Source organism: Melospiza melodia, chromosome Z, assembly GCF_035770615.1.
Source record: "Melospiza melodia melodia isolate bMelMel2 chromosome Z, bMelMel2.pri, whole genome shotgun sequence".
Classification (NCBI taxonomy): Eukaryota; Metazoa; Chordata; class Aves; order Passeriformes; family Passerellidae; genus Melospiza; species Melospiza melodia.
Window position 1 is genome coordinate 62,299,056 of NC_086226.1, and position 15,365 is coordinate 62,314,420.

The following is a 15,365-nucleotide window of genomic DNA, read 5'->3' on the forward strand; positions in this document are numbered from 1 at the left end:
GTCCGGCGGTGAGTTCGCAGCGTCCCGCCGGCTCGTCCGTCCCCACGAAGGCCGCCCCGCGGCGGGCGTGGGGTTGGGCGGGATGGTGCAGTCCTGTTCCGCCTACCGCTGCCGGAACCGATACGACAAAGAGAAGCCCATCTCTTTCCACAAGTGAGCGCGCGCGGGCGCCGGGGCGGGGTCGCGCCGGGGGGCGGGGCCAACGCGGGACCAACGCGGGACCGCGCGCGCGAGGATCGCGGGGAGCCGCGGGGGAGGGAGCGCGTGCGCGTACCGACGGACAGACAGACGGACGGACAGACAGACAGACAGAGGGATGTGTCTGTTCGCCTGCTCCTCCCGGCGTCTCCCTGGGGAAAGCCGAGGGACGGGACCCTCTGAGCCGCCTGTTGCAGAGCGAGAGCGGGCTGAAACCTCATCCCTCCCCACCCCCCATGCGGGTCAGGAAGGTTTTGGCTCCGGTTATAAAGCTTTCCAGAAAAGCTGAAAGTGCCTCTTGCTTGCAGGTTCCCTCTTACAAGACCCGATCTTTGCAAGAAGTGGGAAGCTGCTGTTAAGAGGAAAAACTTCAAGCCGACGAAGTACAGCAGCATTTGCTCAGAACACTTTACCCCCGATTGCTTTAAGAGGGAATGCAATAACAAGCTCCTAAAAGAGAATGCTGTGCCCACAATTTTCTGTTACACTGAACCCGGTGAAAAGGTAAACCCAAAGCACCCATGGCTGCAGGTGCCAGAACGTGTTGTGCATGTCACTGATTGCAGTGGCAGGGCAGCGAGCAGGGAGAGGATGCAGGCTGGGAAGGATGAAGGCCGGCAGGATGCTGAGCCTGTATCCCTGGGGTGACCAGGAGGGCTGTGGTGACTCAAAATACCTGCAACAGCTGTGCTTGTTTTCTCTGAGGCTCTCTGAGGCTTTGGAACACAAAGTGTTGTACAGGCAGGCACTGACTTTCACCTGCTCATGTGTCTATTTAATTCAGCATCCGTGTGCTGATTAAATGGAATGGCAACAAAGTAAGAAGGTATTATCCTGTCGTTAAACTGTTCCACAGCAATTCTTGCATATTCAGAGTCTGAGAGAGCCTTCATTAATGCTTGCAAATGACACTTACTCTCTTCCCATGGCTGATGGCTACTGCCAGCATTGAAAATGCAGTGGATGTTAACTGTGAAACTTAATTGGCCTCTTTAAGAGAGCTCTGCGCTTTGGCTTTGCAAAGTTAAAATGAGCAGCAGAACCGTACCTGTACCTCTCTCTGTCTGTCCTGAGAGCATCTCTGTCTTGCCTTAACATTGTTTTCAGAAGCCATACTGGTCCCTGACTTCTGATGATAGAGTCTTCTGAGTGAGGTATTCCCTTCACTGTGCCACTAGAACAATTTACTGTGAGATGCAAGTTACTTATGAGTTCTTACTTCTTGATGTAATAACTTCAAGACAAGAATGGAAAAGATTGATTTTAAACTCCTTTAAAGGATATAAAATATTTGATCTCTTACTAATTTGCCATAGAGAAAGTGGTAAATGAGACAGCGGTAGCTAGAGTAGGTCTGGGGGGCAAAAGACTTAAATGGGGTGAAGTGCACAGAAGAAAACTCAGACTTTTTCTTGTTCAGTTTTTCTCTTTATATACAATATTGGAGTGCTGCAGAAATAAAAAGGCTACACATTTGAAAAATGAAAAGTGGCTAATACCACAGAAGAGAATATAAACAGAATGCAAACAAGGAGACAGACAAGTTACAGGGAAATATGGTTGTGTTTTTTGTTTGATTACACTTCCTTGCTTATCTGTGAAATACACATTTTCTTTGTTGTGTGTAAAATACTTGCAAATTTTTTTACAGTCTGAAAACTGAATGGGTGTATAGGGTAGTCTGCAAAAGTACTGTTGGTGCAGCAGGATTAGTAGTGAGCCACGTTCCCAATTTCGCTGTCATACCTGGATCTACAAAAACACAGAAGAGTGAGTGCCTTTTAATTCTGAAGGATTCAGTTCTATTTTTATTTGTTCCATGGCACTTTTGAATAAACTGCCACATATCTTCAAGTAACAATGTTATAACAAAGAATAATTGTGGTTGTTTTGGAGTTGAATCCACGTGGATTTTGAAATACAGATTTTTATCTTTCACACTATGTAATTTGTAACTTTTTCTTTACTTATGTCTTAGAAGAAGTATTTGTTCACTAAAATAAATAGAAGAAGTCATTGATGATGTCACAGAGATACCAAAGATCTGTTCTCTGTGATATGTTGTGACAATAATAATTCGTATATACAGGTAGCATATGCTCTATAGCTTCAAATAGAAGTCTCTGTGAATTCAGCAGTCCAGCAGTGATCTGATTTTTGCTTTTGTTTCTAGCAAGAATGAGTTTCTTTTTGCTAGCTCTACCTTTGCCTTGTAGGGTTTTTTAGTAGAAAAATTTGATAGTGACAGCTGATAGGGTCAAGCTCTTTACAATATTCATGTGTGAATTAGGTATGCTAACAGCAGCAGTTTTTTATAAATGAGAAATAAGACTGGTAGTTGGCTGATTTTGTACTTTCATGTGATCAGTTATATTTGAGTGCATATTAAACTTCCCTTTAATGCCAATCTTTTCTTCAATACCAATCACCAAACTGCCTTTTCAAGTGCTGTAGTTTGTGTAGGGGACAGGTAGACACCCACACATCTATCTTGCATGTGTCTTAAGTCAGTGAAGTTAATGATACAACGTTCAGATCTGATGAGCTTGATATTTTGATGGCGAGGACTGTTGGCTGTTCTTAAAATCAATGGCTGTTCTTAAGACCAATGCTTTCCCAGTCCTTATGCTTTTCTTTATACTAATAGTGTTGGCAACAGGTGGGTAGGTAGAAAATTTTTTCAGTGCCTCTTTTACTGAGAATGTTTTAAGCTTTCTTTTCAATAGGCAATATGCAAGCTCTTTGGTTTCAACAGTGCTTTTTCAATCAACGTGTACACAGAATAATTTTTGAATTATCCTGGATTCTTTTGGGGAAGAAAAAAATCTGATTCTCTGCTCTGGCCTATACTCAAATGAATCTGTGTTGTCCTGACCTGTACAAGTGGACCTATCAAAAGCAATGTGACAAAACCTGCAGTTTTATATGCAAAAAAACCCTGCAGTGGAGTTGAGCCAATTGATATTTTGGTGCTGCCAAAAGGGAGGACTGTGCTTCTCCCCTGTCCATTCCATCTGCCAGCTATGTAGTCCTGTTTCTTAACATTACCTGGCAGTGTGAGCTCACAGCCCAGAGAGCCAAATGTGTCCTGGGCTGCGTCCAGAGCAGCGTGGGCAGCAGGGCAGGGAGGGGATTCTGCCCCTCTGCTCTGCTCTGGGGAGAGCCCACCTGGAACCTGCATCCAGCTCTGGGCTCCCAGCACAGTGAGTCCACAGGAGGCCAGGAAGATGACCAGCAGGATGGAGCACCCGTCTTAGAGAAACAGACTGAAAAAGTTGGGGATGTTCAACCTGGAGAAGAGAAAGTGGTGTGGAGACCTCATAGCAACTTTCCAGAATCTAAAGGAAGCCTACAAGAAGCCTGGAAAGGGACCTTTTTATAAGGGCAGGTAGTGACAGGCCAAGAGGGTATGGCCTTAAGCTGTAGGAGGGCATGTTTAGATTAGATATTAGGTAAAAATGCTCCACTGTGAGGGTGGTGAGACACTGGAACAGGTTGCCCAGAGAAGCTGTGAATGTCCTATCTCCAGAAGTGTTCAATGGTTGCATGGGTAATGTGGACTAGTGAAAGGTGTCCCTGCCCATGGCAGAGAGATGTTGATACTGGATGATCTTTAGGGTCCCTTCCAACCTAAACCATTCCATAAATTTTCACTTTTTCCACATATCAAGGCAGGTGTATGTCGTACCTTTTGTTGCATTGCTTTGACATTTAATAATGGACAGAAAATTTATGCAGTGATAGTTTGAGATCAAATAGCTTTCTGTCATTTTAGCAATTATATTTGAGCAAAAAGTAAATACCAAGGATGAGAAGGCTGCTTTGCTGTTGAAGAGCTGTTTATTTTGGTTCATGATGTCTCTTTTAACCAAACCCTTACGCTGCAGCCCAAAACCTATTAGAGTCTCTCCCAGTTGTTGAGAAGACTGGTCTTACTGTGTCTATCTCTCTGCTGTGTCAGCCTGCTCAGTAGTTAGCCCTCATTCTACCTCAGCAGCAGACTGTCCACTTCTGATGTGTTTTTGATTAGATTAGCTGGTAGGTTCAATATGTAGTGGTATGATGCAGCAGAAAGGAGGAGGGACAAAGGGGGATGAGATGGCAGCAGTGAGTTGCTAGGTCATCTGAAGTCTGTTTTATGGAACTGTAGTCTGTGTTCTTGCTTCTTAGGTAATTAAAAAACCTATTTAGACATAAGGGCTTGAGTTTCAAAGAGCCCTTAAAATGAAGCTGGTTAAAAATGTGTCCAGTTGAGAAGTCAGACAGAGCTGGCCCAGAAACATTTGCCAGTTTTGAAAATTGTGTCTTTGAAGTTTATTTTATTTGTTTAAATCCTGGTTGTTTAGGTTATTCTGGGGCTGTAATAAGGGAGTTGTATTGTAAACAATGTTAAGCATGAAAATGTACATTTTTTGTCTTGGTCTTTCTAGTCTGAAGAATTTGCCGAGCAGCCAGAAGATCCACTGCCGCCTCCTCCACTGCCACCGCCGCCACCGCCTCCACCACCACCACCACCACCAGCAGCTCCAGTACTACCACAGTCTCCATCAACTCCTTCTTTTCATTTGTCTCAAATTGATGCCAGATTTGTAGATCCCAGTATTGGATTATTGATGCCCCCTCTTCAGACCCCCAGCAATCTTGCTGTTTTTTGCGATCATAATTACACCGTTGAGGATACAGTCCATCAGCGGAAAAGGATTCAACAGCTGGAGGAACAGGTTGAAAAACTGCGCAAGAAGCTCAAGACCGCGCAACAGCGGTGCCGGCGTCAGGAAAGACAAATTGAGAAACTAAGAGAGATTGTTCAGTTTCAGAAAGAAAAAGACATATTGGCAGGAAAAGGCTATGTGATTCTGCCTAATGACTATTTTGAAGTCGTAGAAGTACCTGCCTAGGAGTCACGAACATAGTTTTCACTTTGGTAGGCCAAGAAATTTAGTTTAAAAATTAAATTCTTTCTAATTCTGTAAGACTTTCCAGAATTCTAAAACAATAATTAAGCAGTCATACAAATAAGATAATATTTTTTCTTTATTGTCATTTCAGTTTGATATACTTTTAATATATTGAAGATGCAAGTATCTCAGAATTAGAATATGCAATGAATTTACAAAATATTAATTGCTTCCAGAAGGAAAGGACACAAGATTGAAGACACATAGGAATTAACTTTTTTTACAATGTCTGTCTCATGCTTACAGGGGCTGGGAACTGAATCTGGGTGAGAGTGAAGTTTAGGTGTTTGTACACCTAGTGCTTTGTCAAGACTTCTAATGTTGGCTTTGGTAATCCCCAGTAGGTAGTTTTCACTGATTTTAGAAAGAACAGAATTAGGTCAGCTAACATCTGCAAGTGCTGCAGAAAGATAGCTAAGATGCACATTTCAGTCTGGGAAAACTTCCAACTTCAGTTTGCTATGCATTTGAAGAACTGCAAAAAGTAATTCCTGGATCCCTTTGGGTGAGGTATGTAAATGGACCTCTTCTTTTGGAGTAACTGTTCAACACATGAGTGTTTTGAGGCCGATGAGGAGAATTCATTAGCATAGCTAACAAGACCCGTAGAAGCAGCTTTTGTTTTGAGGGCACTTAAAAATAATCCTGAAGTGCAGGGCTGAACTGAACATGTATGTTACTGTTGGCAGGATGATTAAGACTGTTTACAGTGACTGCTTCAAAAGGACACTGGTAATATACAGTCCCAGTATGTTGTAGGGTCATCTTCCCATTAACACTGTAACTGGTAGAGTGTTGTCCTTGGTTTTGAAATTAACTCGCCTGTCAACATGTGTAGCTTCAGGAAATTAAGTAAGTTTGTTCTTCATCCAGGAAGTCAGACTTTTATGGCTTTGCAGTATACAGTGGTTTTATTTCCTTTTTTTCACTCCCCAAAGGGCATCCACCAAAGGGCAGATAGGGAACTAGACTTTGGAGTTGCTTGGTGCTAGACTGGTTTATAATATCTCAAATGCTGCTGCCTCTTCTTCAGCCTTATTAAGACTATTTCTAGTAAATTTAGCATGACAAAGTAGTGCAGCAGATTGCACTTACTTTCTAAAAATTTATTCAGTCAACAAACTCATTGAAAACGAGATAAAATGGCTAACCCTAATGCAGGCTTCACAGCTGAAATTCCTTGATGTACAAGACATGAGGAAATTTGCTTTTCTGAGTCTGTGTCAAACTTGTTTGTGGTGAGGGTTCTAGCTCTGATGTTAAACAAGCCTTGTTCATGATGGCTTTAAAAGCTTCCCTTAATATCCTGTTAGCATGACATTTTGAAATATTTCAAACCAGTCTTGATACTTCTGACCTCACTCATGCCATTTGTCTATTTTCCCTACCATTTCATACACTTAAAATGAACAAAAATGCCAATGCTTCCTTTTGTGTACATTTATTATACCTAATTAAAATTTTGAAAAGCAAATGATGTGTTAGATTTTTAATTACTCTCTCTTCTCTTTTCCCAGGATTTTGCCAAAATTGTCTTGATATTTTAAATTTTTATTTTCTACTAGTTTCCTTGTTTAGAGTTTGGGCTCCCAAGCCTTGCTGCTGTTACACTTAGTGTTTAAAATTGGTAAAATTCAAAAGTGACAAAGAAAAGACATTTAAAAAACTGTTGCTATGCTGTTGGCATGTGTGCCAGATAGCAGATTGTGTCTGTTTTCTCTGCAGAAAACCCTCTCTTCTTACTCTGCAGGAATTTCAAGTGTGACTTTCTGAAGCAGAGTGCATTACTGCAATACCGCACCCTCTGCCACCCAGCTCTGCGCCCCAACACTTGGTTGTGTACTCTCACCACCACCCTTCTTATGTCCTCCAGTTCTCTGGAAGTGACTCAGGTGCTGGCTGCACCCCTCTGTGTGGCACTTTCAGCTCACTAAAGCAGCAGGTTTGGCTTGTAGTGGAGAGGCAGCAGAGGCAGCAATAGTACCACACCTGATACAAGTTAAAGACAGGGCCAAAAGCAGGGCATGAGGAGAAATAAATCCTTTCCTCTGGATGCAATGAGCATTATGTCAGCTTCTTCTGAAAATACATGGGTAGCTTCCTACTCTGAATGTTCAGCACCATTTCCTTCCACCTGGGCCATGCTTCCCTGTTTCCCCCCCACCTTATGCTCTGGCTGCTGTGTTTGTTGGGCCCTTCCTTTGGGTCTTTTAACTTGATAACCCTTCAGGGAAGCAGCCGAACAAAACTAAATCTGCAAGTTAAATTTTAGGTACAGTGGTAGATGGCTGATACATGGTTGGTGCGCAGAGTCCTTGTGTCTTTAAGCTGTTTGCATTGGTGAAATTGATTTAACAGCTGACTCAAAAATGTTTCTTCTTTTGAGGGGATTGATTATTCCTTGTCTGGACAGTTTCGGAATTAATATGCTGAAGAGGGGACTGCTGCGACTGCAGTTGTCCTCCTTTCCTCTTAGCAGATGAAATTACTAAGAAGAGATGCAGCCTATTGTGATAACATGCTTGAATTTCTCCTGCAGCAGCTATTTTTTTTCCTTGCCAAAAAAAAAAGTCATGTTAACTCCTGATGTAGTCATGTCTGGGCTAAGTGTGGACTTCAGTTGACATATGAGGGCTCTCAGTACCACAGAGCTGTGAAGTGGAGAGAAAAGACTGGTACAGAATCAACTGATTCTCTTTTAGCAATTGACTTTATGCACTGCACCCTGTCCCTCACTCTTTCACAGTCTCTCTTCTGTAGTAGCAGTATAGAAAGAGAAGATGAAGGCTCTCTGCTACTGGTGAGGCTAGGAAAATAATTCTAGCTAATAAGCACAATATGTTCCACTAGCGTGTGTTAAAATTTCCTCTCCTTTTGGGATCTGGTACATCCACACAATCATCTGTTAAAGAGGTCTGCAACAGTTACTGTTTGCATTGACCACAAGTGGTACCTGCATTAGCACCAATTTCGTAAACACCTCTGAAAAGATGTGATTGGGAGTTAAAAAGCAGAGGTTGTAATTGTAGAATGGGATGTGGTTGTTCAAGTGTATGTGAAGTAGCTGACATTTGTTTAAATGCACTTCACTGAAGTCTATTTTACAAACTGAATAATTCAAACGAGTTAGAAAATAGCAAAACTGGCAAAAAATTTCCATCATTAAACTACAGAAATATTTATTTTTAAATGGGCAGATGCTTTAACAGATAGGAACTGGAGTCACTTCTAAACAGAAGTATTGGTGAGTAGCAATTGTATTGAAGGAAAACTGGCGGGAAGAGAAGAATAAGAGATAAAGAGGAGAGAGTTTGAAGTCAGTTACATCTAAAGCCAAGAACATGTTTATTAAAATACAGCTACTACAGAGGCAGTGAAGGAGTACCCTACATTTTGACTCAATGCCACTTCGCTTACTTCTCCCTATTACCCCAGTTCCCCTTTTGCTGCAGCAGGGTATCTGATCTATGTGCAATGTTTGCATTTTTTCTTCTTGCACCTCTGCAAAGTATTAGATTTCCCTGTCTAACTGGGACTTCAAGCACAAGAGGTATGTTTTTTAATTAATAGCTAAATACTTGAATCACTTCTTGTCATGCTGAGGGAGTTCTTTGTCACCACTCTGTTTACTCCTGTGTTTCCAGTTACCATCTTGTCTATGTTGTCACTGATGTGGTCTTAAAAACTATGGCAGCAAATTAAGGAAATCAACATGTCCAAGAAATCTTCTGTCTTGCTGACATTTTGTTTTCCTTCAGCTCTGTTGGGATTTAAGGCCTTGGTGTCCTGTGTGAATCATGAAGGAGTTTTCTTGCAGCTGAAGAAAGTGCAAAGCAAATCCCATTCTGAATGTACGAAGAAGGAAAGGAAGATAGTCGATTGGGTAAAACAAAACCTTAACAGTTTCTGAATGCTTTCCAAGGGACTCCTCCTGTTATTTGCTTTTCTGGATCCAGGCAGTTATTTCTAGTTGCTCCTTTTCTCCCTCCCCTCCCCTCCCCTCCCCTCCCCTCCCCTCCCCTCCCCTCCCCTCCCCTCCCCTCCCCTCCCCTCCCCTCCCCTCCCCTCCCCTCCCCTCCCCTCCTCTCCCCTCCCCTCCCCTCCCCTCCCCTCCCCTCCCCTCCCCTCCCCGTCGTTGTGGTGGTGGTGCTTGGGGTGGTGGTTTTTTCTTTGTTGTGGTTTGTTTTGTTTGTTGGTTTGGTTTGATTTGATTTTTTAAAAATTCATGGATAACTTGAGGAAATCAGGCAGGCTTCCCCCTTCCTTTCAGGTTTCACTAAAGATGCAGAGTCTGAGGCTGTACTCATCATCTGTAGAAGAACCAACGCTCCAGTATTTGAGGCTATGAAAGATGTGTGACTTTCTACTGGAAGCTCTTCAATTCAATGACCTGGGACAGGTAATCCAGAAAAAGGAGGAGGTCTTGCCTCCAGTGATTGTGTCTTCTTTTGTGTTAGGCTCATTTAGTAGCCTGCAGCCATAGTCCAATACTCTCTAACCAAGTTCTTATGGCTATATCCAGGACTTTGATGTAGCAGAATGTTGCAGCAATTTACTGGAATTGAAGCACAATCACAATATAGCAGCTGCAATATCAGTGGAATCACAATTCAAATATACTGTTCAAATTCCCATTACTGGTCTCTAAATGCTTGGTGTCATGACACTGTGTCCTCAGAGTTACTGGGAAGAAATATGCAGGTTACACTCAGCTCAGGCCAGTTACTGTTTTGCAAGCTGATTTTTTGAGTTATCTATTTTCTCTACTTTATATTGGGCTGAGTCACATAAACACTACCCTCCCACGATGGCCTGGTTAGCTCAGGAAAACATTACTCTCAACTAATTTCAGGGAAAGCTGTTTACTGGATCTTAGGACTGAATGATGCTGCTGTATTCCTAAAGCAAAATTTTCTATCCAGTCCCTCTTGCGCTGAGATAATTTCATCTTACTTTATGACAATCATTGTTTTTCCTTACATTCTTCCTTCAGCATTCCTCCATTGCACGGGTCAGTCACCCATTCTCATACTTTTCCAGAATCTCACGCACGTATTTTGCAGAAAAAGTTGGGGTTTTTTTTGTCTTCAGAAAGGAAGACATTTTCAGGGGTGGTACTTTTACTATATTAAGAGGAAGGCTTAAGAAATCTCTAGACTTCCACCTGAACTTACAGGTTTGTGATAATAACCAAGCTGCTCACTCTGAAAGAAGGAAGTTTTGGATGTCTACTTTTACAGCTCAGTCCAAATTTCTTGCCCTTTTTTGGTGTGGCTTGTTTTTTTTTCTTCTTCTTTATTTTGTATTGATAGGATCAGACTCTTCATTCATCACTTCAGTGATGCTGATGCTGTCAGGTCCAGAACAATACTGTCTGCACATAAAGAAAACCTAAAGGAAGAGTTATTCCCAAGACGGTTGTGAACTAGCAAGGTGGAATCTTACAGCTCTCACAGGAGGTCGTGTGAGCTCAGGCCACAGAAAATGGCCTTACTAATAAATGTTTCATTCTAACTATTTTAAGCTTGATCATGCAGGCAAGTCTCATAGGTGTCCTGAGCTGATACAATGTTATATCAAATGATTTCGTGGTAGTGGTTTTAATCTGAGGAATTCTAGGAGTTGCTGTCAGGAGAATATTTGTGGTATTGTATTGGATGAGTGAAAAAGAATTTATTTAACAATAACCTCAAATACTCTTGTAATACATACTTTCAGTTCTTATCTTAATTCTTTTTTTCTTTCTAAGTTCAGACAGGAAAATATATTTATTAGTGTTCTTTTTGTTTGCATGACAAGGGACTGAAATTGCTCAGAGTTTATTTATGTGTTCAGCATGGTGAGGAACTGGGCAGGTTCTTCAGTATGGATAATACAACACGGAAATCTCTTGCTTGTGTATAATAGGAAGCATCTATTCCCCCAAGTGAATGCTCATGTAGCTGTTTCATCTTAAAGAAGTCATCTTGTTTGTAAATGATCTGTGTCCAACATAGGTATCCATAAACCAGTTATAGGATCAGTGGAGCTACCTTTCTTTGATACTGTCATCAGCTGACAAACTCAAGAGTTCCTCATGGTAAATCTTCATATAACTGAAAAAAAACTGTAAATATATATGTAATAAATTTTACACTTAAATGTTCAAGCAAGCTTAACCTAATAGTATCACTATGGTGATAACCAACCTTCCATCAATATTGATATTTACCTCTTGACCTGTATACTAAGGTTGCTAGAACTTGGATTTTTTGATTCATATAATAGCCACCAGGTTATTGACATGTATATGACTTCAGTGATAAGATCCAATGAAATTAAATAAATATCTGCAAATGGTGCTTTCTTGTGTTGTTCACAGTGTTGCCTGGATTTCTACACCAAATAAAAGCCTAGCATCCTTCAACACCTTTTACTCCTTCAGACAGAAGAAATCAAAAGTTTACATATATAGGAGATGGCATTGTCCTTGCTTGTTTTCCATAGTAGGATTGCCATAAAATCTTGCTGCCTGAAAAATCCGTCTCTGTGATGAGATATGAGTATAGAAGTAAGACTATTCTCCCTGCTAGAAATCTTTTATAATATCGAACAGTATATAATTTTCTCTGACTGTTCCTTGTGTGCCTCATCTTGATCATCTACAGCATCGCTCTTCTCTCTTAACAAAATTTTTTTTTCTACTATTACTATCAGAATTTAAACATCTGTGTTTTCCAACACATTTTCTGATCTTTTGTGCATGATGAGACACTGACCTACTCAGTTACAGAGCTTGTCAGCAATTGAACAGGGAATTAAATTCAGAAGGTGAGGCAGAAACCTCTTCTTATGGACTGGTAACTTTTTGCTGATTCATACTATAAAATTACCACAGAGATGAAAATGGAAAAGGCTGTTGGAAACAGCTTTGGAATGAAAAGCATGTCTCTGAAGACTGCTTCGGGTTAATGGATGAGTTTGGCCTGAGGAAAGAGGATGCTTGCTTAGTATTTTAATGGATTTCACTCTGTGCTTTCAAGCTGAGTTTTGCTTTTATTCTGCTTGCCTCTTGATTCATATATATAAGAGATATAAAAAAGAGCTTAGCAATTCCCAAGGGATGGGATGGTTTTCTGAGCAATGTCCTCAACACTGATGTAGCTTTCCCCCTCCACCTCTCAAAAAAAATCAACTGTAAAAGACCTGCTAATACTGAAATGTTAAAAGCCTAACTGAACATTTTGGGCAAAGCTTTGCTGAAGCCATCATTTCTTCTTTGAATTTTTGAAAACGGTGTTGTATCTTCATGAAGTCCACCATGGACTTTTCTCAGTTTTGTGCAGAAAAGAGTTTCTGTGGCAGCCTCATTGTCTCAGACAAGACAAAGCAGCATTGTTCTTTTGGAACAAAGTCATGAAGTCATATGTAGCTTCAGCTGCCAAGTGCTTGCTCATGATGTCACAACGGGAGATGAGCTCACAGTAGTGTTGCAGGCTCTGCTGCTGCTGTCAGATCACAGTAAGGTAAAATCCAGCTACAATGATAAATGGTTATTTACCTGACTGAGTAAGGTGCCTGATAGCATTCCTATGCAAATAGTCATCCCCATTACCCATAAAGGAATTAAACTCTGAATTAAACGCTGCAGTCTTTTTATTTCTCCTTCTGATTTCACTTATTATCATGTTGTTTGCACCTGGTGTTAATGCATCAAGCTCTCTGGGCTCACTGAAAGCCTCAAAAATTTACAAACCATATGAAACCAGGTCTATTAGCTGACTTGCATTGAAAGTGAATGTGAAGAGTTTCCCCCATGCAGAGATGCAAGGATGATAATGTGGAGAAGGAGAACAGCAGCCCAGTTTTGTCTGAGGCAGTTAAAAGGTGGTTTTGAGCCTTTGTGAAGTTTAGTGGAGATGGCATTTGTTCTGTAAGCTCTATCAGGACCATGCCAAGTTCTCTCCTGGCACTCTACCCCATCATCTTGCCAGGGACTGGCCCTACACCTACCAGCCTTCTGTTGGAGAACTGGACATTTTCCCAGACCATTTCTCCTGCACCGTGGGAGTAGTCTGCAGAGCATTTTGGCTGTTATCCCCTATGTTCCACTTCCTCCTAATATATACAAATTGTCAGACTCTGCTCCCAGTTCAGGCAGTTATTGCAACCCAGCATCAGTTTACGAACAGGTGAAGTTACCTACATACCTTTAGGTTAATTCTTCTGACTAGACACAGGCAGGCCATTAAAAGTTAGAGGAAATAGGATATTCTGACATGATAGAAAAGGCAAAACTAGTTTTTGCATGTTTTATAGATAATATCAATTATGCTTTCCAGTAAGGTGAAGATGTAAACATTTGGTTTTGTATTCAGCTTCTCTGGCTTGTTAGAAGCAAAACAAATGACAGATATAAAATACATCATCGAGTAGAGACAGCAGTTTAAGTATCAAAACCTTCCAGTTTGCTATTTCATAACTTTAATCTATTTGATGAACTTACACTGTTTTAAGATATATGCATGGGTTATACCACTTAATTACAAAATTATATCAAATAATTACAAACCCATTATTAGCAAATAATTACAGGACATTCTACTACCTAACATTACTTTCACATCACTTTTGTTATGATTATATATTGCCCAAAGGTTAATTTTTGCAAATTATATGAAAAGCATAGTCTGACTTCATTCAGAAACTGAATGAAGCATCTGGTGAAAGCATCTGGTACGCTATGCTATCTTTAGACTCATGTTTAACATCAATTGTTTCCATAGTTCCAGGCTAGTTGATATTACTGAGAATTGTTCTGTTGAGGCTATAGGCTATCATGCATGCATGCCAAATGCCTTTATTTCTTCTACACTCAGTACTCTCAGGCATGAAGTCTGATCGGGTGTTGTTTGTACATATTCATGATCATGACTTAGCAAGCAAATACCTAGAGGTAGATAACATGGAATTTTAAGCATATAGGCAGACATTCAAGAGAACTATAATGCTTCATTTAATAAGTTATTATTAATATTATATATTCTGGAAGTTATGTGAAAGTTGGTTTCTAGGTCTACATTTAAGTGTACTATCTTTGTTTATGAATCAGTGAAAACAGAAGCCCCAAACATCACTGGTGTTCAAAATGATGGTCCTGCATATAGTGTCTTTGGTTCCTACCTGTAAACATTTCTATCTAATCTTAAGAAACCTCTAGAAAGAATAAGTATTTTTCTTTATGAAGTGGTTGGCAATAATCCTAACAATATAAGACTCAGCATGGCAAGCAAGCATCTCTGGATAGAAGGCTCGCATCCCAGTTCAAACTTTCAGGCAGGAGTCTTCAGAACAGCAGAGGGCTGATTGAGCCCTGCTGTGACACCCTAGAGAAGGACAGGTAGGAGTTGGCAGGTGGTATTACATTAATAACCCCTTGCAAAATCTCTCAACCCTGTTTTCCCATGGAGAAGGTGGTATTGTGATACTTTGACAGAGGTGAGGTCTGGTCTGTTGACTGGTCTGCTGCCAGAGCAGTTTCAACTTTGTAGCCAGGGATGATCTGAAGTAAAATGCATGCACATCATGGGACCCTGAGTTTTGTGAGGCTGAATATGGCTGAGACAATTAGTGCTGTTGCATTTTCTGTAAAAACAGAACAGCTTCTAATAGCACCTCAACAGCATACAGTAATATAATGAAGAAAGACACAGAGAAGTATTGGCTTCCAAACATTTCTAATGAAACATGATAATTGCTTTCATCTTTTAGACAGTCCAGAATTATTACCTCTGTCAAAATACATTTCTAAAGCTAAAAAAATCCCCCTTATTTGGATTGCATGGACTATGTGGGCCCACAGGACAATCATCTGAGTTGACTCAGCAAATGATCATAAAGAGCAAATGCCCTCAAATGCGGGCAGGAACAGAGCTTGCAGAGTTCATCTAATTTTTGACAAAGCATTTAATTTTGCTATATCTTCAAGGGAGCCCCTCATCCTCCTATGCCAGATGGAGCAGTTCCAAAAAGAAAATTTGTCAGCTACCACCATTCTGGCTGTATAGTGGAGCTGTCACATCCAAAGAGAAGTGTATGAAATGGACAAAGGTGTGCAAGGAGTCATGCAGCTTACTGAGACCATGGGACGTGGCAAGAATTGCCCTTTAAATTTTATGATTGCCTTGGGGATAAAAAGCCTGTATTCAATCAGAATGAGAAAGCAGAACC

General features: G+C 40.9%; 1 protein-coding gene across 1 annotated transcript; it reads left to right on the top strand.

Annotated features, from left to right (window-relative positions):
• Positions 1-7: 7 nt before the first annotated feature.
• On the top strand, positions 8-6,630 carry THAP1 (THAP domain containing 1). The gene is made up of 3 exons (XM_063180209.1): positions 8-153; positions 507-702; positions 4,629-6,630. Exons 1-3 carry the CDS (start codon positions 83-85, stop codon positions 5,094-5,096), a joined length of 735 nt encoding a protein of 244 aa, XP_063036279.1. The 5' UTR covers positions 8-82; the 3' UTR covers positions 5,097-6,630.
• Positions 6,631-15,365: the final 8,735 nt, after the last annotated feature.